The following is a 25597-nucleotide window of genomic DNA, read 5'->3' as shown; positions in this document are numbered from 1 at the left end:
CGGTGCTCCAGGTGAGCCAGGGCTACGGAGTGAGAGCCTGAAGACTGCTGTGAATTCCTAGGCAGGAGGAAAGCATGGCAGACACTAAGACAAGTCTCAAATGGCTTCACAGTCATTCTGGGTGTGTGCTTTTGGACATCCACGTGCTGGAAGATGGAGAGGAGGAGAAGGTGGGAATGATGCAGCCATGTTCTAAAATGCCAAAACTTGATGAATTTTGGTCAAGAGTATATGGAGGGTGGTTATACAATTCATGAACCATAATTTTGAAGCAATTTCAAAATTAAAAGTTCAAAGCGAGAGAAGAAAGAGAGACACAGGCACTGACATTCCTCAAGGGATACACTCAAACTCGGGAGCTCTGAACAGGGACCAATGAATCCCGGGGGTCTGAGGACAAAATTCACATTAGGAGCATGAGGAAAAGTTAGATTTTATTTTATTATTTTTTAAAAATGGTCTACTTTGAATTGTATACATTGTATGTGTCTGTGTGGGGGAAGAAGCATATATGAGTGCCAATGCCCACAGGGTCCAGAGAGGGCATCGGATCCCCTGGAGCTGGAATTCCAGGTGATTGTGAGCCACCTGATAATGTTCAGCTGGAAATTGAACTTGGGTCCTCTACAAGAGCAGTAAGAAGAGGCTCTAACTACTGAACCATCTCTGTAGCCCCAAACAGATTATAACTACAATAATATTTAATTGATACTTGTCTTCAATTACAAAATGTAGGCAATAAGTAATGTTAAGTTTAGAAATATCTATGACTTTATCACCAACAGAAATCACATTTTTATGAAAAATAATGTACAAATTATTTAGCATTCTTAATATATTACGTATACCCACTGCCAGGCTATATCTAATCAATACATTATATCTAATCAATACATTCTAAAAAGTACCTAGGAGCACAGTATTTGTTTAATTAAGATACATTATTTATTTTGTTTATATGAATTTGTGTCTGTGTGTTTGTGTGAGAGAGATTAGAAATGTATGAGTGTCTTCTTCAGTTGCTTCCCAACTTATTTTTGAGACAGGATAGGGTCTCCCAATTCAGACTACCAAGAGGCGGCTTCTTAAGCAGGTGCTAGGGATCCAAACAGAGGCCCTCATGTATTGTAACAAGCACCACCCCAGCCCTCCACAAATTTGCTTTTTAAAGATTTCAGTAACTTTATTTCAAAATAACCAGTTCTTTGAAGTCATGCATTTCATTGTATTCATTTATGAATGTTAGTCTGAAAATAAGACCATGAGCTTCCCAATGTCTGAAAGGTTCTATGTTAAAAGTTAATTAAATCTCTCTGGTCAGTAGACCCCCTCATTTCTTTTAAGAATGCCATAATGAGATAAAGTAAAATCTATCACTTTTGCTTTGCTATAAAAACAACTTATAAAGCAGTGTGTATTATTGATTATGAGTATTTATTCTAACTTTAGTTTCAAAATTTTTTGAAATTACTAGAGTAAATGTTACAGAACATAAAAACTCCAACCTCACCCAACTGCAGCATCCAGTAACAAACAGATCTCTCAGACATGTAAAGTCATGCAGGCACAGAGCGGCTATGAGAATGAATCACAAGGTGAATGAAATGTCGTGGCTAAGTGCTTACACGCCTTAAAGAAAGGGGTCAGAAATGCAGCAGTATTTACCATCTCTCTTTTGGGAAGTTTTTTATGATTTCTTTTATGATTGGCTTATAGCAGGCATCCCTTTCTGCTTTCCCAGTTTCACTCCAGTCTCTTACAAACTGTTTCAGTGTAGATTTTAACTTATCCATGTCAAACGTAGATGCTGGCATAATCTTTCCATTGCCCTGTTAAAAAGGGAGGGGAAAGAAAAGAATTATTTTCTGAAAGTCAATCTTGAATATGATTAAATGAGCATACTAAGATACAGGTGGGTCAGTGGACAGTGATTAGCCTCTCACCTAGGGGCTCAAGCGCAGTTTGAGAGCCTTCATGAAAAACGTTCGGTGCTCGCACTTCCACCCTCAACAGGGAAGAATCATTAATCATAAAATGACCACAAAGTGAAGCAGCCCTTACTTGGGAAAGGACCAGCACTGAGCTGCTATGGAGACGGGACATCCCACCCTCCAAGAGAGGGAAGACACTCCCTCCAGCTCACTGATGAATAGCACGGATGGCTCACACTGGACTGACCGAACTGTACCATCTACCATGTGAATACAAAGAGACTTCAGTTCCTATTACTGCCAGACACTTGATATTTAAGTGAAAATAGTTCTATTTTAAAGTGAAAGATGAATATCAACAAATAGAAGATACTGAAAACGCAACATGGGAAATTAATACAGCTAGTAAAGTCTTTCAAAAAATTAAGTCCTTTATATACTATAAGACTGAAAACAACACGTGAAAGCGCCTCCAATTATCTAAGTGTTTAAGAAATAAACAGCGAACAGCCGCAATCTCTAGCATGCTGTTCCAGCTTCATCACATGGAAACATCCTCTCAGTAGCGTGGATGACCTGCTCAAGGTCTACACATACAGACGGTTGCCCTCACAGGAAAAGAGACAGAACAAGTTTCACATACATCTTCTCCATATTCTTTATTTTCAAACATATGTACGCAATCGTTCACAATGGTCAGCAGTATTTCCTGATTATGGTCAATGCATTTGCGGATCTTGTCCAAGTGGAGAGGAAATTGAGGAAGCAGTTTCTGCTGGTTATCTGGAAGTGACCGGAACTGTCTTTCTGTTCGCTTCACTCGTTCATGCATACTGGTGCTAAAACAGAAAAGGTGTTTATTTTAGTTGCCAAGAAGAACTCTCGCCAGAGGCCAACCATACTTTAAGACTACCATCCCACATAACTATTCCTTAGCTATGCTGGACATAGCCCTCTTTTACTATCTTTTGACTTCGGAAAAATAATCAGCTTAGAAAGTTTGTTTTTCTTCATGAGGAATACTTTTTAGAGCAATCAACAACAAAATGGTAAAAACAGATATGTGTACTAATAAGAGGAAACAAAGATTAATTTACAATTACTTTTAATAATTTAAATTTTCAAATTAAATATTTTGGGCAAAACTGGCTTAGATTCCTGTATCATCAAGTAGTAACATGTTGCTGTAAAAGTACATTGAAAAGGTCTGGATAGCCGGGCGGTGGTGGCGCACACCTTTAATCCCAGCACTAGGGAGGCAGAGGCAGGCGGATCTCTGTGAGTTAGAGGACAGCCTGGTCTACAAGAGTTAGTTCCAGGACAGGCTCCAAAGCTACAGAGAAACCTTGTCTCCAAAACAAAACAGAACAAAAAACTTCCCCCAAAAAAACAAAAACAAAAAAGGTCTGAATATATAGTTCAGTGACAAAGTACTTGCCCAGCATGCTTAAGGAGTATAGGCTGAATCCCCAGAATGAAAATAGTAATAATATAGAATAGGTTTTGAAAATAACTAAAAGCCAGTCCAAGTTGAATTCTGAAAAATACAAAGCATATAATACCAAAGTATTAAGCAAATGGAAAATTAAGATTCTCAAGAGTTCCAAATGTAAAATTCACAATTTGTATTTCAAAAGCTTCCTAAGCAGAATGGTTCTTTGGGGATTGCTTATTCAGGAAGTAAAAAAGAGAGTCTTATCTTTAGAAGCTAAATATATACTCACACCTAAGTGTCATTTTACATCAATGAAACTGGCAAAAATCTAAAAATCCAAACTAGATCAAATATTGGTAAAACTGTGGAAAAACTCGGAACATTTACACACTGATGGTGAATGCACACCACCTTGCAAAGTAACAGCATACTTAGTAAAGCTTACTGTTTCATCTGCCCTACAGGCTAGAAATTATAATCTCACACACACTCAAGAAACACAAGTCACCTTCACCACAGCATTGTCAAATGGCAAACAAAAAAACCACAGACCACAGAAAGCCCATTACAGTGGTCAGGTGCAGAAATTATAGCTCTACAGTGGAATGCAGAGAAATGAACACAGCACTACCACAACCATAACAGATAAAAATCAACAACGCAAATATTTTGTTGAAAACAGCAAATTAAAGGACATATGATATACAACTCCATTTTATATATTAAGCAATATACTGTTTAGACATCAAGTGAGTGCTCAAGAAAATGATGTTTCAAGAACACCTCTGTGAGAAAAAGGAATAAGATAGGTGTGTGCGTGTGTGTGTCACAGAGTGACGGACTGTGGAAACGGGGTGGTGGCTCATAGGTATTCAGTGTAGCATTCTTCACATTCTATAAATACAAATAAAACAAATGCATCTGTAAAATACAAATGTAAATACCTTCTGTGAAAAGTGAAGAAGCACAGACAATGCTCATGCTATACATACATGCTACAGCCATGTTTCTAAAAGCACACGTGGCATTCTGGTAGAGAGGCCCTGAGGGTGATGTTAGAGGTCACCTGGACAGTGGCTGCATGGACTTTGCTTTTTTTACACTGGGGACAGTAGGACCATTCTCCAGTCTTACTACTAAGGGATCCTTTTACACCCCAAAGTGTCTTGATAAAACAAGGTAAAATAATGATGATGGAAGTATCATTTATTGAAATTTAGTAACTACCAAGCACGTACATAACAGAATGGTTGGAATAAATTTCCACAATACCCACAAGGTAGGTATCATTATAGTCCTCTGTTCATTCCATTGGCCTTCAATGGTTATGAAAACTAGTGAGCATAAACACTTCTTACGATTTGCATATGAAGTCCCTTTCCTTAAAAAAGAGAAAAACAAAACAAACCCAAGAAACATATACCAAAAGGCTTGGTTTCTAGCTAACACCACTTTCTGGGGGAGGTTCTAGAAACTCTAGGAGTTAGCAGGAGGGCAAGGGGACACACTTTTGGCAATCTTATCCAGATTCTTTCTGACTGCAGGCTGCCAGGAGACCAGCTGCTCTGCTCAGTCATCATTCCTCACAGCTGACTGAAACCTTTGAAACAGTGCATCAAAATACATTTGCCCTCCATCAAGTTGTTTACACAGGGTTTAGCACAGTGACAGTCTGGCAAACACAGCATGCAAATATAGCAGGCACACCTACTTTCTACACATTACCAAGTCCACAATAGAAATACCAAAAAATAAAAAAAAAATAAAAGCAGAAAAGTAAAACTACCCCCAGGGAAAGAAATAGCAAGCCCTCCTCTAGAAGGAACTACTTCTAACCTTCCACATTTACCCCTCTTGTAGCTGTTAAAGACAAATTCATTCATGACTGAATTCACAAATTCTAGTTCCACACAGTTATGGAACATAAATTGGTATCTGCCACATCTTCACCCCTCTGCTCCCATCTGGTGGTTAACTACATTCTGCCCTTCTTTCTATGTACGACTGTTTAGATTCCACACATAAAAACAAGAGGTATCTGTCTTTCCATGTCTGACTTGCTGTCATGTAACAGCTACTCCAAATATAACAGCAAACCTCTTGGAAGAGGTTCGGAATGGACATCCAGCCAGACCTATGTCCTACCAAGCTAGAATCTGCCTTTTAGCTAAGTTTCACAGTTGATTCAGGTATACCTCAAAGTCTAAGAATCACTTATAATTCTTCATCCTTGCAGACTGGATAAATGTTCTCAAATATAAAATGAATAAAATGATTGTTAAACATTCTACTTTATGCAAACAAAGTTTACTAAGCTACTTCCTAACTACTGGGCACTGACTGAGCAGTGAACTTTTTTTATGTTCACAATCTGTATTTACTATGGTTTGAAACTAGCCACAAAAATGCACAGTAAAATTTAATCCTCATTGTGAGGTATAAAGTGCTAGAAATGTAAGACAACTATGGTATTTGAAGGTAGGATTTAGAGGAAATAATTTAAGTTAAATGGTACCTGAAGCGTAGCCCCTAATCTGACAGGACTGTGGCTTTAAAAGAAAAAGAAAGGAGACAAGGAGGCTTCCCAGTCCTTCTACCATGTGATGTCTTATACCGCCTCAGGCCTCTATAGACTCTCCACAGGCAAGAAGGACTTCATTAAATGTGGTCCACACCTTGAAACTCCACCTTTTTATAGCTTTAATCCTTACAAGTAAATTATCTAACTTGGGAGATTCACTTATGGAAACAGACTGTTTAGGGGGAAAAAAGGAAGAGAGAACAAATTTCCCAAAGTAGTATTATCAGGTACAAATAATTACAAAATGATTTTCAAAAAGTTCTTTTTTTTATCAATACCTATATAGTTCTAATGTTGCCTTAGTGAAGTCAGGAGAACAGCAGAACGGCAACAATTTCAAGTTCACCCTAAGCAGCTCAGTCTTATTGTAGACATTTCTTCTTCGTAGTATTCCTAGGCAGTGGCTGTCCTGTCATTCTCTCACCACACCTCAAAACCCGTGACCAAAATCACCAAACTGATTTTTAGTAGCATGTGTCCCCCTTTTTTTCCCTTCCTTCCTTCCTTCCTTCCTTCCTTCCTTCCTTCCTTCCTTCCTTCCTTCCTTCCTTCCTCCTTTCCCGTCCCTCCCTCCCTCCCTCCCTCCCTCCCTCCCTCCCTCCCTCCCTCCCTCCCTCTTTCTTTTCCAAGACAGGATTTCTCTGTGTAGCCCTGGCTGTCCTGGAACTCATCTGTAGAACTCACAGAGATTCCCCAGCCTCTGCCTCCCAAGTGCGGGACTAAAGGCATGCGCCATCACCGCCAGGATTGTGTCCCCCTATCGTCACAGCTAACATGGTCTCTGAATGACTTTGCTCAGTCCCACAGAGCACAGAGTGCTACTGAGCAAGAATGCTGCTAGATGCATGCTGTCTCCCCCCCCCCCCAAGGTCTCCCCACCGTCCCCTGCCCTCCTAGTCATTTTTCTAGGTACAACTTCCATCTTTATCACTTTCAAATATCCACATTTCAGTAAGAACAACAAGCCAATGCTGGGCATGCTGGTGCTTCTAGCTGCTCACGGAGACTATGTATCACACAGGCAGCAGGGGAGGTGCACTCTATTTATTACTCAGACAACCAACAGGTAACCGCAGAACTGGATAAAAGGAAGCACAGTCCTTAACCCCCAGGGATCTAGTTGTCTTCAGGGCACTCTGGGAGATCCTTAAAGGGTTTGGGCTGAGGGTCTGCAGCTTTTCATGAGTTACAGCATATGTTTATGGATGAGCCCTAAAAATGCTCTCCTCACACACACAAAGTTAGGAAAGAAACAAAACAAATAAAAACATGGGAGGGGGGGCATTTTACCAGAGCTGAAAGCAGTCTGATCTTACGATGCTGTATTTGGGGTAACATAGCTATTATGGAAACTAACTATAAGCTAAGGCCCACTAGCTACTTGGTCATTTTGTAGCCTCTTTCTAGAGCAGCCACCCAAGATCCTTTGTTCACACAATGCTCATGTGTTCCACGCTGAACATCTGTAAAGACTTCATTGGTCAAATAGAGAAACTTTTGATGGCACTCTGCTTTTCACGAATGTCTTCAAACACCAGATTTTTGGGTACACTCAGGAGCCAAAAGGCATTTCTTGCCCTGTAATCTTTAATCAAAGTCTTTTATTCACTGTAACATTAAGTGGTAAAATCAAGCCCTCCAAAATGTGCTAGGAGTCTAGAACAGGACTGGCTGTCAGAACTGACTGCTGATGAAAAGACATCGATCCACACTCTAACGTGGTACACTAGCAACAGGTGGAGGAGCACTTGATAGACGGCTAGTGAGACTGAGCAACTCAATCCTAACTTTCAGTGAATTTGTATCTGTCCAGATGTGAGTAGTGGTTACAGTATAGTATACAGTATACACTTCAAGGCCAGACTGTCAAAAGATGTTAGAAAGCAACACAGTGCTTGCTATACCCCTCACCTCTCAGCGGCATTTTAACTTGTTACTTATGCTACACTACTTTTTCAGAGATTTGGAGAGTCTCACACAGACAGTACACACAAACAAAGAAAAACTTTAATGAAAATTCCCCCAACCCAATTCCAAATTCAACTGTTAAAGAGAGAAGAAAGCACCGGGAACCATGTTACAACTAGAAAATGCACACAATCCCAGCACTCGGGAGGCAGAGGCAGGCGGATCTCTGTGAGTTCGAGGCCAGCCTGGTCTACAAAGGGAGTTCCAGGACAGGCTCCAAAGCTACAGAGAAACCCTGTCTCGGAGAAAAAAAAAAAAAGAAAGAAAGAAAGAAAGAAAAAAAGAAAGAAAGAAAGAAAGAAAGAAAGAAAAGAAAGAAAAGAAAATGCACACAGCATCCTTTTCTATATGGCAACACTCAAGATAGGTCAAAGGTACTCTCCCCCAGGTTAAGGGATAAAGGCCCACCCAATACCTAATAATAAGCACCAATTCTTGGCTCCAATATACTAAAACTGAACACAAATGCCTAAGTTTATCGGAGTCTACTATGTCCCAAATTCTTCCTACTTTTCAATAGTAAAATGTGCCACTATCACAGAATAACCCTTCTTCTGAGTTTAATTAGTAAATTATTTCATCAAAATCTTTGATCTAAGAAACAGTCTGTCATGAGCCTAAGAAGTGTAGCTAAGCAGTAAGTACTCCCAATTGGAAAGATTGAGGTTTTGGATTCCGTGCTCCTGCCACACCTGCTACAACGTAACCATCAGATCCTAAATAACTACTCAATTCAAGCCAGTAACAAAGTACTGTAAGCACTGGCCAAAACTGGAGAGGGTTGTATCGGGGTGTCCTCTTTTTGCTACTATGTTTTATTCGTTAAAAATAGAGCTTCAACAACATTGCCAAGTGCCGTGAGACATTAAAAATAAGAAAGGTTCAGTCCACGCCCTGGGGGGGAGGGGGTCACAGATGGGCAAATGAATTACATATATAAACAACTGTACTACTAGCACAAGGGTCCCATCTACAACAGTCTGACCCACAAAGAGTTTGTCCGTGTCTCTGGTTCCAACTACAGGCTTAGAATACAGCGACCAGGGGACTCTATCACTTACCAGAAATAAATCTATTATTATCTTTGCCCCAAAATCCAGGCGCACGAAGACCCTTTCAGACCTGCATTTACACAGTCTGATTAGACTATCTGAACACCTATCTAGACGAAACGTTAAAGTTAGGAAGTTGTACTACGAACGCGGAGCATACTTAAGGGTCCTGCAACCATGCCTAGCCCACGAGAGGAATTTCATTCTTACTCTCAGACTACAAGAATGTAAAGCCGGCTCCGGTGCCTACTGTCTTTCCCTTCCCAAGCTGCACATTTTGGAATTCCGGGATCACTTCTACCCTTCACCATCCGGTTTGAGCCACTCAGCGGCGCCGTTCACTTCTCTAGGAAAGTGCACGCTCTTTCGGGCGGCGCCGGGGGAAAGTGGGAAAGCCGTCCCCGGGGAGCGCGCGCAAGTGACCCGCGAACCCGCCTGCCACGAGGCTGCCGGGCGGGCTGGGGGCGCGCCTTACCCGTAGTAGCGGAACGCGTTGATGACCTTCCAGAAGTGCTCGCGCTCCAGCCGCTCCTCGTCCTCGGAGGTGGCGCGCGCGGGGGGGCCGGCAGGCGCGGCCGAGCCCAAACGCCCGGCGGAGAACTGCACCTCCAGCTCCTCGCCGTGCCCGCCGTCCTGGGCCGGCGGAGCCGCGGGCGGGGCGCGCCGCCGTCGCTGCATAGCCGCCGCGGCCCACGGTTTCAGCCGCCTGCGTTTCACCGAGCCCGACTGCGTGGTGGCGGACGGCCGGGCCTCCTCTAGACGGCGCCCGCCGCGGCCACGGCCCCCGCTCGCGGCGCGCCCCGCCCCCGCCGCCCTCAGGCCTCCATTCGCGCTGCGCTCCGCCAGGGTTTCGGGACTCGCGCACTCCGCGCGCACGCGCTGACAACGAGGCCGCGGCCGCGGCCGCCCGCGCTCATTCGCTGCGGCCGGGCTTCCGCTGCGACGCGCTGACGTACAATAGTACACGGACGCTTAGAGGGCGGGGCCTAGGGCCAGGTGGAGGTGGAGCTCCTCGGTGGGGGCGGGGCTTGAGCAGCGGGTACCTGTGAGAGCAGAGTGGGCGGGGCCACAGGCGTGACTGCCTGGATGGAACAGTGCGGGCTAGAAGAGAAAAGTGTGTTTCCATAAATTGATTTCGAATGTTTTAACTTTAGAAACTCAAAAAGGGAAGGTGAGACGTTCCCCTTTTAAACTCATTTTCTTAGTGGATTCCCTTTAAGCGCCCAAGGAGCTGGAAGGTGATAGGTCTTTAGTGACCTATTGCACACTGTAACCCCACCCTGGTACAGAGATGACCTTCTGTAATCCCAGCTACACTGGAAACAGAAGCAACCTGTGTAGCACTATAATATAACAAGATCCCGTCTCAAAACACAAAAATACATACAAAAAGCCTTTATCGCTATTTGATAGCAGAAGATGTTTGTGGAAACCACGACAGTCCGGGATCCAGCAGTTGGCCCATGGCCATTCTGGGTCTGACCGCTTCCTCTTGTTTGCTTAACTTTCCTTTGTTTACTTTCTGCTTCATTTCTTCTCTGGACTCAGTATTAACACTGCTGACCCTACCTGCACTTAATGTTATTCTAGACAATAACTGTTTCTGATGAATTAGGTACACCACCTAACAAATCAGTTTTACAAAATAATAGTAAAAAGTAAAGACTTTATTCGGAAGTTAAGCACACTCAACAATCACAAACTTTGTTGAGAAGATAGGAAATTGAAAATGAACTAGCTTTGTAGTTTTATGATTTAAGTGAATTGAAACGAAAGCAATGCTAAATCAGCTTTATTTGTGTGCTAAACTTAGATTTTACATGAGAATTCTCTAAACTTTTAGTGAATCTTTTTTTTTTCCTTTGATTTTTCGAGACAGCGCTTCTTTGTGTAATCGTTTTAGCTGTTCTGGAATTCGCTTTGTAGACCAGGCTGGCCTCGAACTCATAGAGATCTGCCTGCATCTGCATCCCAAATGCTGGGATTAAACATGTGTGTTTCCACTGCAGGGCGTGTACCTTATTTTTTAATTTTTTTTAAATTTATCTATCTGTGGAGTGGGGGTAATGCCACATGTGTGCGAGTGCTTACAGAGGCCAGGAGAAAGGCTTCCGACTGCCCTGGAGCTCAAGTTACAAGCAAATGTGGTTTGGAACCACATGGGAACCTCACACTACCACCTAGGGGAAAACAATTAGACATTATCAATGGCTGAGTCATCTCTCCAACCCTCTATTTTTTAAATGGAAACATTACCTCTATTGATAGTTTAGGATTACCAGAGACAATTTTATTAAAATAGGGAGAACAAATTCCCAAACAATGAAATGTAAAATTTCAGCACATGAGCTAATACCCTTCGCAGGCATTCTCTCCTTTGGCACTGTCTCCCAGCCTTCTAACCCTTCCCTGGGGCAGCCATGTTATCTTGGGCTTCAGAAAGCTCTTCTGCCTGCACTCACCCACATACAAAGGCATGCTTGGCATACACCATAGGGAACCGGCGATCTAGGTCAGTCTGAGTCTCGACAATGTCTCTGATCTTGCCCAGAATGCACACAGCTCACCGTCTCTTCTCTAGGTATTGTAGCCGGAGGAGAGTGGAGCGAGGGTAGGGTCCTGGGTTGGTCTGGAATTTTGTTGGATAAATATTTAGGGCTCCATCAAATCTGAGGAAAGCGGTATTGGAAACACCATTGGATGATAAAGTGGTTTAAGTTAGTGTAGGTTGGGTCCTGGTTGTGATGATTTCTCTGGCAGATGTAGCTGGAAGTTCCTGTCTCTCTTGGTCCTGCAGTTGTTCAGTTCCAAAGAAAAGACAGAGGTTTATATTAATTATAAACTGTTTAGTCTATTAACTCAGACTTATTATTAACTAGCTGTTACAACTTAAATTAACCCATAATTCTTATCTATGTTTAGCCACAGGGCTTGGTCCCTTTTCTCAGTGTAGCATTTTCAACTTGCTTCCTGTGAGTCTGGGTTACGACTGCAGACTGAGCCTTTCCTCTTCCCAGAATTCTCCTAGTCTGGTTTCCCCACCTGTACTTTCTGCCTGGCTTCTGGCCAATCAGCATTTTATTTTATTTTATTTTATTTTTTATTTATTTTTATTTTATTTTATTTTTGGTTTTTCGAGACAGGGTTTCTCTGTGGTTTTTGGTTCCTGTCCTGGAACTAGCTCATGTAGACCAGGCTGGGCTCGAACTCACAGAGATCTGCCTGCCTCTGCCTCCCGAGTGCTGGGATTAAAGGCATGCGCCACCAAACCAATACAAGTGACAAAACTTTACAGAGTACAAGAACATCATCCCACAGCAGACACATGTCATAGATGGTCTCATATCTGCCATGAAGGCAAAAGCAGAGTGCTCTAGGAAAGAGAGGTGGTGAGCAATGGGAAACTCTGCATTGCCCAAATCAGGGAAGTCATTCCATCATCAGGGACATAAACCAGAAGCAGTGTTTCTAACCAAGTCTTCAGAAAAGAGGAACAAGCCCGGAAGACTTGTGAGCTGGTCAGTCATCTTCTCAATTCAGTCCACAATGAAGTCAATGATCTCCATGGTGTTATGTCTATGTGTACAGTCATGGGCACCATCTTCCTTGACTGTGATGAGCTACTCAGGGTGGAAAAACCGGCAATAGGTGTTAGCATGAACTTCATCAGTGATTGTGAGTTTCAGGTCTACAAACACTGCCCTGAACACACGCTTGCCAATGCCTGTCTCCCCAAATTAGGTGAATAAAAACTCATCAGTAATGGTTCTGTCACTTGTGGTCTTGCTATGAGGCTGGATACTGTGTCCTATGCAGTAGGGCTCCCAGCAGGCATTGCCCATCTGGACACATAATGGTCTGGTCAACTGAGATACAGATGCACTCAAAATCTGAGCCTTAGCCCGGGCGGTGGTGGTGCACGCCTTTAATCCCAGCTCTCGGGAGGCAGAGGCAGGCGGATCTCTGTGAGTTCGAGGCCAGCTTGGTCTACAAGAGCTAGTTCCAGGACAGGGACCAAAAAGCTACAGAGAAACCCTATCTCGAAAATCAAAAAAAAAAAAAAAAAAAATCCGAGCCTTATAGCATTCCATGGCAACAGAGGAAATTGGGGAATAGTGTTTCAGTGTAGTGTGTGTAGCGGGGGAGTGGGTCTCACTATGTAGTTGTGGCTGGCCAGGAAGTTGGTATGTAGTCCTGGCTGCTCTAAAACCCAGAGATCCCTGAGTGGTGGCGGCGCACGCCTTTAATCCCAGTCCTCGGGAGGCAGAGGCAGGCGGATCTCCGTGAGTTCATAGCCAGCCTGGTCTGCAGAGCTAGTGCCAGGACAGCCTGTGATGCACAAAGAAAATAAAAACCAAACAAAACCCTCAAAGATCCACCTGCTTTTGCCTCCTAAGGGCCGTGATTAAAGACCCGAACCACACACCGTGTCTTCTTCAGTGTATTTCTTCAGAGTAACACACTAACATGTGTCTCAAGTTTCTAATGAAGAATGCAAAGGAGTACAAATATGTCTCCATCCTAGTCACCTATATTCTTTCTCCAGACACAATCCACCCAGTCCTTCCTTGTTCTTCCAGATTTTTATCTAATTCCCATTCTTCTTCAACACTGGTGTTTGGAAATTATGTGCAAGTCCTTATATTATTAGCCATTCTAACTCTGCTCACACAACACACACACACACACACACACACACACACACACACCCCACACACAAATAACAAATGTCGTAATATTGACATAGGCCAAAATGGCCTAATTGACACAGTCCAGAATGTCATGGGTAAAGACAATCACATACCTAGTTTTCTACATCCTGGAAAATATAGTAAACAGTTTGAAATTCTTTATATAAAGGATGACTACCCTCTGTTAAAACACAGTGTTTAAGGATCTGTTCCAAAGGTGCTTGAGGGTAAACACGGCAAAGATTTGCACATAAGGAAACCTAGGGATCAGCGTGGGGCCATACCACCAAGTTCCTGGACCTGTTCTACCTACCCAAGATGCATGCCTATATTTTCAGTCCTTCTTATGACTCTGACTGTGCTTATACTAGAATATGATGTATTATAATAATGTATCATTTACATCTTTTCAAACAGTTTCCTCCTATTTTATTACTTCGGTTTTGTGAAGGAGGTGTCACTACCTTCCCTTAACAGGTGAAGAAACAGATTCAGATGAATTAATTTTTCTGCCTGGGACACATAAACCTTAAGTCAGAGATTCTTCTTGCTGTCTGTCTTTTTCATGAATGTGTTGACTGCTTCCTGTTTTGTACACTTTTGAACAAAAGGTCACTAGGAGCTGCTGGAAGCACTGTTTCTCCTTTCATGTAGTCACTTAATTCTAGAGCTTGTTTGGAAAGTTACTTCGCTTGAATTATTTGTAGACTACACACAGTATCTTTTTTACAGTGTTCCTGGGATAGATGAATGAGATAGATCGAGACATGCTTGACCTGTCATCAATTGTGTCTTCTCAGCTCTTCTCAGAGCCTTTAGAATACATTTCCGACTTTCTTTAAAGATACTTTCCTTTCCAGTTAAATCAACTGGACTTATTTCAGGATGCTGAGCTCCCAGCAGTCTCATTATACATAAGAACCATGGGTAAGGGCTGGAGAGATGACTTAGTGGTTAAGAGCATTCTCTGCTCTTATTGAAGACCAGAGTTTAGTTCCTAGAACCTACAAGGTGGCCTACAACAAGCTGAAAATATTTTTTTTCTTAAGTCTTCCTCGACCTAACTTGTTTGCAATGATTTTCCCTTATGGACATAGTCCCAAAACAAGAAACCAACCACGGGGACCGAGGGCTATGGAATGTTTTCATCAGAAGGTCAAGTCCAGGAATAACAAAACAAAAAAAAAAAAAAAAAAAAAAAAAAAAAAAAAAAAAGCACAGTCAAGGTCATGTCCAGGAATAACCAAAAAGCACAGTTATACTCTCGTACTCTTTTTTTAGTTATTCTACAGAGCTCTTAAGGAAGCATTTAAAGAGCCTTCATTTGTCTGTTGTTGATGAAAATGTGGAGTGACAGGCCTGCCTGCTCTGGGAACGTGCAGAGACATGTGGTGTGTGGTGCGTAACGGTTTCCAAATCCCGCATCTACCGAGAGAGAAAACTCGCGTGTATTCGTTACACGATTCATTATGTGCAGATGGGCAGCAAGGGTCAGTGGGAGCCTGGAATTCATTCATTATGAGCTGGTCCTGACAAGGCTCAGGAGGGCTGCCCAGGGAGGCTGGAGTCTCATCTGTGCATGAGTCGTCTTCATCACAACTGAGGGCCATGGAAAGCAGACCACCTTGGCCTTTATATCCCAGGCCGTATTGACAAACGGGGCTAAACTATTGAAGACTATCTTGTTTCTAGGGAACAGGAGCAGAGATGAGATTTATTTCAGGATGTTGAGTTCCCAGCAGTCTCATTATCCACAGAACCACAGGTAAGGGTTGGAGAGAAGGCTCAGTGGTTAAGAGCATTTTCTGCTCTTGCTGAGGACCCAAATTTAGTTCCTAGAGCACTCATGGTGGCTTACAACTGTCTATAACCCCAGCCACAGCAAATCCAATGCCGTCTTCTGATCTCTTCTGACATATATATGCTCAGGCATGTACACATGAAATATATTTTTTTTATAAAAGAAATACAAATGAGAAAGGGGTGGGATCTAGGTCCAAGGACATGTGGAGAGCTGTTCAGTCAAGGCTCTAGTAGTTTCTTTTCTTTCTTTCTTTTTCTTTTTTTTCTTTCTTTTTTTTTTTTTTTTTTTTTTTTTNAACTAGCTCTTGTAAACCAGGCTGGCCTCGAACTCACAGAGATCCGCCTGCCTCTGTCTCCCTAGTGCTGGGATTAAAGGCGTGTGCCACCACCACCCAGCTTCTAGTAGTTTCTTACAAAACCAAACACACTCTTACCTTGCAGCCCAGTATTCCTGTGCATAGATGCTCGTCCCAGAGAATGAAAGCACATGTGTACACAAAGGCATGAGTAAGGGCAGTATAGTATGCCATATTTGTTTAAACCTGTATGTAACAAATCTAAAGCCAGGAACCAAAAAAAAAAAAATCTCACAAATATTATTCAGGAGATAAAAGGAAACATAATAGGTAAAGCTCAAAGAAACTATTTTGAGTTGTTTTTCTTTCAAGACAATTTGCAGTAAACATACTACATGCTGGATGTTATGATGTGTTGAAATTTCCCTTTGAGAGACAGCCTAGCCCATTGTTTTGTTTCTCTTTTTTTTTCATTTCTTAAATTGTTACATACTGCGTGTTGTATTTATGGTTTTTGAGTGATAAAGCGGCACAGTTGGTGAACATATTTAGAGTCGTCCATGGTTGTGAGTGTGAGGGACAGAGAGCAGGGGCCACAGCTACAACAGGCTGCTCAGGTGTCCCTTACGGCAGACTCCATGTCTGGTTTTTGACTTGTAGCTAATTGGGTTCGCAAATAGTTTTTTATTTTAGTCATGAGCTCTAGGTTGAAGATGTCATAATTTGGCTTTAAAATAATGAGAATACACTGTGTGACTGAGGATAGGTTTCCAGGAAATGGTCACATGGACCTTAAACAGATCATTACAGTCTTATGAGAAGCCAGTACCTGTTAGTATTCAGACTCCAAGTGTGTACACAGGAAACGTGGTCTCAAAACAAACTGAAACAAAAGAAAGGCAAGTGTGTCTAATCTTGGGAATTAGAACTGTAGGATACGGGTGCCAATTATGTGTGCGCAGGGCAGAAAAGCAGGAAGACAGGAAGGCACACAGAGTGGCGGGGGGGGGGGGGGGGGGGGGGGGGGGGGGGGGGGGGGGGGGGGGGGGGGGGGGGGGGCAGCGTTAGCATTCAGACATTTACACTAGGCTGCTCTCAGGGGTCTAGCAGGAAAGAGCAGCAGCAGCCAAGAAGTGATGTGACTTACCATAGCTACTGCAGCCACCAGTTAGAGCACTCTCCCCATACACATGCACTACACCTCTTTATAAAAGGCAAACCTTTCCTGCCCTTTTCTCTCTTTCCTTCCGCTCTAGCTCAGAGACTGCCCAGCGCCTCCCCCCATTGAAAGACCCTACAGACCCCCTCCTCAAAACCTGCAGCAGCCAGCCTGCTCTTGTAAGAACATCCCATCTGCTTGAGAGAGCAGGATGAGATAGGAAGACTGCAAGGCAGGATATCAATAAGATAGGACATCAACAAAGCAGGTTGACTGCAAAACAGGATATCTATAAGATAGGAACAGGATGACTTTTGCTGACACCCATGCTGAGAGAGGAAACCATTCATGCCCCCGCCTCATTCCGATAACCACGCTTTTTTTGCTTCTGTAAACTTGCTTTTTGCTCTTCCCTATAAAAAACCTGCCCTCCAGTCGGCAGGCGCGCAAGTCTTCCGAAAGACTTGCCGCCCGCAGGTACCTGTGTTTACCCAATAAACCTCTTGCGATTTGCGTCCGTATGGTCTCGGCCTGTTCCTTGACATGGGGAGGTCTCCTCCTGAGAGAAAGTCCTCTTCGAGGGTCTTTCACCCATAAACCTCCCACCACGAGAGCTTTGTTGTTTGGTGTGACTTTGTGCTGCCGCTTGGCTCCAACCACCAAGGTTGCTAAACTGACAGGCAGATTCTTCCTCATTTTAAGACACTGGAGATCCAACATCTCATCTGAAAACCAGGATTCCCGTGGCCGAAGGAGGCACAGCTGGAAATCATGAGGCCTTTTGTGTCCCAGAAATAAATCAGCCATTTCCCTGTAGGGTTGGAACCCATCACTGTTTTCCCAACTGAGCGACAGAGATCTACAAAGAGTTTTCTGAGCCAAACCTTACCTCAGTGCCTCAAGGTAGTGATATGAAATGTGATTTGGGTGCTGATGGGAGTATTATAAATCTATTTCTCCTCTAGTGGCAACTGCCAAGCATCTTTCTTTTTCTCTCTCCTCCCTTCTCTTGGCACTAAACCAATACACAAGATTAGCATTTGTCGATAATTTGTAGCTGTTTTCTTCTACTTTTTTTTCATCCACACTTTCAAATAATTCCAGGTTGAGAAAAGTTGAAAGAGTACATAGCAGAGTTTTTCTGACTTTTCACATAGCGCCTTCTTTATGTGTTTGCCTTACAGTTCCAGGAAGGTACAGTTCATCGTGGCAACAGAAGCAGGAGGCAGTTGGTAAAACTGAATGGAAGTCAGGAAGCAGAGAGTGAGCAGGAAGGGGAGTCCGCATATAAATCTTAAAGGCCCACCTGCAATTTCTACTTCCTCTAGCAAGGCTCCACATATGGGTTCCTCAACCTTCCGAAACAGCATCGCCATCTGGGGACCCCGTTTCCAAACACAGGAACTTCATAGAAGACATTTCACCTTCAAATCACATTTTGCCCCTGGGCCCTATGGCCTCATGGCTATCTCATAATGCAAAATGAACTGTTCCAATTTCCAGTGTCCCCACAATCTTTAACAGCCCCAACACTACTCAAAAGTCTAAAGTCTTCTGAGAGTCAACAATTTCTTAATTGTGATCTCTTATAGAAATCAAGAAGCACATTACATCCAACATGCAATGACAGTTTTCAAGACAGTTTTCACTCAGTACTCCCTAATGCTAGCACACGATCAGAGCACAACAATCAAAACAAGAAACTAGTACAACAGAACTAAGCTACAAAGCTTATTTCCGGTCAAGCTACTTTTCCATTACTGTTCCAGTGTTCCAGAATCCAGCCCCAGTTCAGCATTGAATATAGTTGTCACATTTCTCTGGCATCCTCCAGTTAGAGACAGGTCCTCAGCATTTCTTTTTCTTTCTTGGCTATGACACTCTGGAAGAGGACTAGATGTTTCATGGGATGACTTGTGGCTTGAGTTTATCTGAGGTCTTCTCATGATTAGACTGAAGGGATCCATTTTTAGCAGCTGCTGAAAATGTCACAGAAGGGACAACCTTCCAGGTGAGTATAGGAGACGGTGTGGTGCCAGCAATGGCCGGCTTCCCACCAAGCAAGAAGCACCAAGTTCCTACAATTTAGTAACAAAAATCTTGCAGTTAAGACTGACCTAGCAGAAGATTATCATTGGAACTATTTGTTAAGATCCTGTTGATATTAATCAGGCAAAGGATGACATGAACCATGGTTACCTGGACAAAGGCTGGAGGACAGGGGTGAAAGTTAGGAGTATGATGAGACTTCTGGGTAAAAATTAAAGGAGTTGGGGGGAGATTTGAAGAGTCCAAGAATAAGAATATAAAAATGTAGGTTCCAGAAATAAGAGTGTAAAAATAAAGAAATATAAAGTTGTAAGCCCAGGAGAATGAGAGCAGACTGTCAGCAGCTTTCTCAGCAGCTTAAGGTTTAACTCTTACCGGTGTGGTACTTTGCTTTACAACCTATAGCTCAGCCTGCAAGCTGAGGGTCAGCTCTTAGATAACCCCAGCCACTCATGACCAGCAGCTAATGTGAGCTGAGTTAACTTGTACCTGATTTTTTTGGTTGTGCATTATCTCATACCTTTCCCTGCTATGTAAAACTGACAGTATCAGGGGAATGCAGAGCTTTGGTAAACACCATTATTAGGAAGTGTCAGAGAGAGACGATGGGCTAAATACAAACACTAGTTTAACTGAAAAACGCTGCTAGTGGAAATTGTGAAAAAGGCCATTTGTATCTGAGTTTTACCTTGAGATTGTAAAAATTCTCTTGTTCATGCCTGATGCTTGCTTCTTGCTATAGAAAGGGGAGTTCAGAAACAGCCCAGTCGCCACACTTATACAAGTCCATCTCTGGCTATGGTCTCAGTTAGCTTATAAGCTTTTTTTTTTTTTTTTTTTTTTTTTGTGCCCCATGGAGATTTTTCTTTCTTTCTTTTTTTTTCTGGAATAAAGTTTACCTCTGGTTTAATAGACTTTGGTGGTATGCCCCCCCCATCTTTGCATGACCTGTGTGGACCCAAAAGGTTCTGTGTGTGAGGAGACAGAGGAACTGGAGAGAATTACTAGGGTATTGGGATATTAGCTAGATTGATTCCTTGACCAATTGACAGTCAGGATCTCTGCAAAAAGATTAAAAACCACTATTAGTTTGCTACAGTGCCTCTGCTATTTTCATTTCCATGAAGCTGCTTGCCTGTTCATGAAACAGATAAAAAGAGAGGCAGAAAAAGTTGCACTGTCTTCTGCCAACTCATATCCTAGCTTTGGTTTGGAACACTCAGGGTCTTTGCACCCCGGGTGTGGGCTGAAGAGAATCAGGCAGAAGCCAAGCATGACACCATCACCCTAGTTTCCTCTGCACAAAAAGGAACCTTCACAGACATTTGAGAATGCTGTTGAATGGTCCTTGAAAGAATTATGGCCGAGTGGTCAGCTAGGGAGATTGGCAGTCGAGCATGGTGGGAGTAGTAAATTGTTCCATGGCCAATGAGATGTCCACACCGAACACCTCCATCTGTCATAATGTGGGACAATAAAGCTAAGATGGAAACTTAAAGCAAGGTCATCTTTCTTGGCTGTCTCATTTTTGGAGAGGTAGAAGGGACGCAGACCGGTTTCCTAACGAGGAAGCAGTGTGACTGACTTAGTTTCTATCCCTGAAAGCTGGTCTTGACCCTCATAATGAATTGTGGCATATAATTACATGGTAAATCTCTACAATCCCAAATGAAGCAGAGGTTTGCAGCTGACGCTATACTATTATCAACTGTGGGGCTTTTGAACTATATGGATGACCAAGACCCATTCCCAGTAATTTGAATACTGTTCCTAAGTTCTCCAGAATTTCTTTGGCTGGGGGGGAGGCAGGAACTCAAAGCAGCCTCAGCCAGCAATCTGGAGTAGGTCGTGTTGTTAGTTAGCTGCGTGGCAATTACCCAAAGCTTAGCCACCCAAACCTAGTCAGCTTGTAGAGGTGGAGTGGGCGGGGATTTTCGGAGTGGCCCTGCTGTTGATTCTACTTCAGGGTCTCTGACGTCATATGGGCTTCTGGTTTAAAGTTTTGATTAGGGCTGGAGGGCCACTGGCAAGATGGCTCAGCCTTCTAGGTGATGAACTGGCACTGGCTCTTTGACATGCTGGTGGTCCGGCTACTTTGCCACACAGCCTTTTGTGCAGGATAGAGCGAATGATTTTTTTTTCCCCCCAGAATGGGTAGTCCAAGAGAACAAGGCAGAAGCAGCCTGACAGAACGATGTGACTGGGTTAAGATTCCCTTGAGTGGTGGAAGGGAGAGAACGCAATAGAACTCACAGGTCAAATAATCCCTTAAAAAGCCGAGGACCACTCTCACATTGTCTCACGTCCCAGAGAAAATACACGGTTCACCCCACCATTCAGATTTTACAGAATGAAACCGATTAAAACGAGTAGAAAGAGAAGCTTTGAAGGGGGAGGAATCATAATTTTAAAACCCCAAGAGTTATGAGTGACTCACCTCTAACCATAGTGACAGGCTTAGATCTGTCTAATAAACTTTTAACGGCTTCAGCATTTGCTGGGCCTCTTAGACGTTCCCAGATGATTTCATAACATGCTATTTTATCGTGAGAACAGTTTTCGGTCTGTAGGATGGATTCAAGAGGGTTGGGATTGAAAGATGGGTCTAATAATAGCAAGCACACACCAGGGGCCAGGCATTTGATGACACTTTATATCAACCGTAATCAATTTCGTCAGGCACAGTAGGATAATTTCGATCTGTGCAAAGCTCGGTTTCTTTAGGCTTAGGGAGGTAAATAACACAAGCGTGCTCAAGTTCCAAAGTTAAATGCAATTTCTACTCATTTCCTATATGCATTTCATAAACATAATTTCCAGGCAACGTACATCAGCCCTACTATTGGCCCCAGCTGGCTAGTTAATCTTCTAACTTCCGGGTTCATCTGGAAGCAAATCATGGTTTTCAATTGTAGCAAGTAAACATTACTTCGTGTGATCTGTGATTTACTGTAAACACTAACAATAATCTGAGCTAATCCTATATAAATGTTAACTTTACTTTCAGGTGGCTTCTGTGGTGTTTGCCATAAGCACAGAATATTAAAAAAGTGTGAAGCTGTCTCTGAGATCGTCTTAGATTTTTAACTATGAAATTTTTAATAGTGTACAGAATGGGTGGTGAAGGACGGTGCTTGTGTAATTGAAAGGTGGGCTCAGGAAGCTGGGTGTCTTAGTCTCTGTTCTGTTGCTGTGAAGAGACCATGGCCAAGGAAACCCTTGATTTTCTTTTTTTTTTATTTTTTATTTATTTATTAAAGATTTCTGTCTTTTCCCCACCGCCGCCTCCCCTTTCCCTCCCCCTCCGCCAATCGAGTCCCCCTCCCTCGTCAGCCCAAAGAGCAATCAGGGTTCCCTGCCCTGTGGGAAGTCCAAGGACCACCCACCTCCATCCAGGTCTAGTAAGGTGAGCATCCAAACTGCCTAGGCTCCCACAAAGCCAGTACATGCAGTAGGATCAAAAACCCACTGCCATTGTTCTTGGGGTCTCAGTAGTCCTCATTGTCTGCTATGTTCAGCGAGACCGGTTTTAACCCAGGCTTTTTCAGACCCAGGCCAGCTGGCCTTGGTGAGTTCCCGACAGAACATCCCCATTGTCTCAGTGTGTGGGTGCACCCCTCGCAGTCCTGAGTTCCTTGCTCGTGCTCTGTCTCCTCCAAGGAAACCCTTATGAGAGAAAGCATTTAATTGGGGTCTTGACTACAATTTCAGAGACTTAGTCCATTAATATCATGGCAGAGAGCATGAGAGCAGGCATGCCTGGCACTGGACTGGTTGCGGAGGAACTACTGTATCCTCGTCTGGAAGTGGGGGTGGGGAGAAAGAGAGAGTAGGTGGGGGAGAGAGACTGGGCCTTTCTGGGGCCTTGGAAACCTCAAAGCCCACCCCTGTGACACATTTCCTCCAACAAGGCCACACCGGTTAATCCTACTAATCCTTCCATACACTCCCTGGTGACTAAGCATTCAATGTGGGAACATATCAAGGCCATTGTTAGTTAAACCACCACCCTGGGTCACAGAGTCTGGGGACTGGCTTGGCCTCCTAAGACAGGATAGCACCGTGGTTAAGGGTGTCACTACTTGAACCATAAAAGCTGGGTTCCCAATCTGTCTCCCATGAGTGCCGGAAGCATGACTTTGGGTAGTTACTGTACCATCTACAGTCTCATAATTATATGGTTGTTTAAATATTAAATAATGTATGTTACCTCTCATATCATTAAAATATGACTTATCGAATATAAAGCAAGCATGTCTCGAAGATTCATTTAAGAAATTAATAAGCAGGCAGGATAGTAAGACTGGCTCAAAGAGAGTTATAGACAGTATTTGTGGAGTCCGTAAGAAACGTACTGGAATAACATCACTTTGATATAAATCTGGTCCCTGTATAGAACAATAAACTGAAGCTTGTAGAGTTATTGTCTCTGTCACAAAAATGATTTGCATCTCTGCCAGCCAGATTTATTTTGTTTCACTATCAGCTGTTCTCAACTGGGGAATGGTTTTGTCCCCAGGGGACACTGGCAACGGCAAGTGTGTTAGCGTTACCACTCAGGGTGGGGTTGGGAGTGCACAAGAAGACAGACGGCTCTAAGTCTCTTCAGTGGGTACAACACCACCCATAGAAGTCCTCTCTAGACCCAAGTGCCAGTGGGGCTGGGGAGAGAAAACCTGGTGAAGTCTATACAGGTTAACATCTAGACTAGTAGACTAGATCTAAACTAGTCTTCTCAGGAAAGGCTTTACAGGACAGTTCCTCCCTCCTGCCCTTTTTTTTTTTTTTTTTTTTTTCAGTCGTTCTGGGGTAGGAAGGATATCACTCCACAGTCCAGGCTTGCCCGGAACTGACAATTCTGCATCAGCCTTCTAAATGCTGGGATTACAGGCACTGCCAACAACCAAAACGGAAATTTTTTGCTTGTTTATTTTTATTTTTTGTTGTTGAATTTCGTTTCTGAGCGTTTTACCCCAGGCTGACCTCAAACTCAGGCGAGCCTTGAACACCTGACCTTACCCTGACCTTCAGTGTGGTTTCCTGGCAACCCCTTCAGGCAGCACCTTTTCTTACCAGCATTTCAACACTGGGTGTAGACACAGTTAAATGCTGGTAAGAAAATGCTCAGTAAAGGCTCTCATTGCCAATTTTCAGGTTCTGCGTAGGTGTCTGTATGCTCGTGCGACAAAGAAAACCATCAGCAGGTTTGACTCTGTGAAGAACACTGAAACAGCATCACTGTGATTTACCTGCCAGATGATTTCTTCATGGTCACTTTCAAGTGTTGAGAAAACCTATGTAATCGTCAAACTAATGCAGGCTAGGTTGTGTTTAAAAAGGCAAGCCATATTTTAAAATGCTAGACTCAAAAACCCTGGACTCTCCTTTTCCCCCAAGAGACTGTCCTGTAATAAGGAGAGCATCCAAGAGGTAGAAAGAAAACCCACTAGATATCTGATGGGAAAACGTTTGGAAGTGCAGAATCACAGAGCTGCAGTTTGTGGCACATTAATTGACTGGCTTATTGATCGCTAGGGCTGGGGACGGTGTATGCTAGGCAAGTTCTCTAACACTGAGCTATATCAAGCCTCTGTCTGGAGCACTTCTGATTGGTGTGGCACGAATTCTAATAGTTCTTAATAATAAAAACTCAGAGTCAGATATAGGGGCTAATGCTGAAGGATCAGAGAAGCAGAGCAGCCAGCCACTAGAGAGTTCTTACCTCTACCAATGCTCAGACTGAAGGGGTGATCCTCTCTCTACGAATCCTGACTGAATCTCTTTTTATGAAACCTCAGACTACATGCTCAGACTGAATCTTCAGACTGCTTCTGAGTTCCTGTCTGCTTCTGCTAAACTAAATGCTGGGAGAAAGGTAGCAGAGTCTGAGAGAAGCCATGTAGCCCCGCCAGAGGCAGACGCTAGAACTTTACTCAGTAAGCCACAATCTTGTGGCAATACACAGAAAAATGGAAATGGGTTATAAATTAAGATGTAAGAGTTAGCCAATAAGAAATTAGAGTTAATAGGCCAAGCAGTGATTTAATTAATACAGTTTCTGTGTGGTTATTTAGGTTCTGGACAGCCAGGATGAACAAGCGGCCTCCTACAACAATCTGGACCCTGGGGGAGGCCATGTTTGCTGCAGGCTTCTGGCCAGCAAACCCTAGGGACACAAAGCAAAACCCTTCCCTCCTGCTGTTTCTCCAGCAGCAGCTACAGTTGATTGACAGCTATCTGCCCACTACAACAGTGGCCGAAAGGATCCTCCCTAGGTCATTGCTTGGGGGGGGAGGGGGGATTGAAACTTATCCTTTAATCAAGGTAATTAAAATCAGGACTTTAAACAGCTTGGCCAAATACATATATGTAGCTGCTGATTTGAGCCTAGGTTCTGTTTATGTTTTGTATTTTTTATATTGTGTACAACCAAAACACTCACTCGTTATCAATGGATGTTAGAAATAAAGAAGTAATGACAAATGACCAAGTAAGACAATATTAGAACTGGAGAGAGAGAGGGAGGGGGAGTGGGGGGAGTGGGAGGGAAATGGGAGGATGGGAGGAGGTGGAAATTTTAAATTAATTAATTAACTAATTAAAAAAAGAGTATATATTATATGAACTGAGAA

General features: G+C 43.2%; 1 protein-coding gene across 1 annotated transcript in view; it reads right to left on the bottom strand.

The window, feature by feature from the left end:
* Carnmt1 (carnosine N-methyltransferase 1) overlaps nt 1-9870 on the bottom strand; it is a 31175-nt gene extending 21305 nt beyond the window's left edge. Inside the window, exons 1-3 of the mRNA XM_050159084.1 lie at nt 9443-9870; nt 2575-2770; nt 1666-1829 (exon numbers count right to left, since the gene is read on the bottom strand). Coding sequence (XP_050015041.1) covers nt 1666-1829; nt 2575-2770; nt 9443-9645 — 563 coding nt within the window. The 5' untranslated portion in view covers nt 9646-9870. The remainder of the gene's footprint in view (nt 1-1665; nt 1830-2574; nt 2771-9442) is intronic.
* Between the last annotated feature and the right edge of the window lie 15727 nt (nt 9871-25597).

This window comes from Alexandromys fortis, unplaced genomic scaffold (assembly GCF_014885135.2).
Source record: "Alexandromys fortis isolate MF-2015 unplaced genomic scaffold, M_Fortis_MF-2015_v1.1 scaffold_10, whole genome shotgun sequence".
NCBI classification, from domain to species: Eukaryota; Metazoa; Chordata; class Mammalia; order Rodentia; family Cricetidae; genus Alexandromys; species Alexandromys fortis.
The sequence above is the reverse complement of the archived record's forward strand: the minus strand, read 5'-3'. Positions and strand labels throughout refer to the sequence as shown.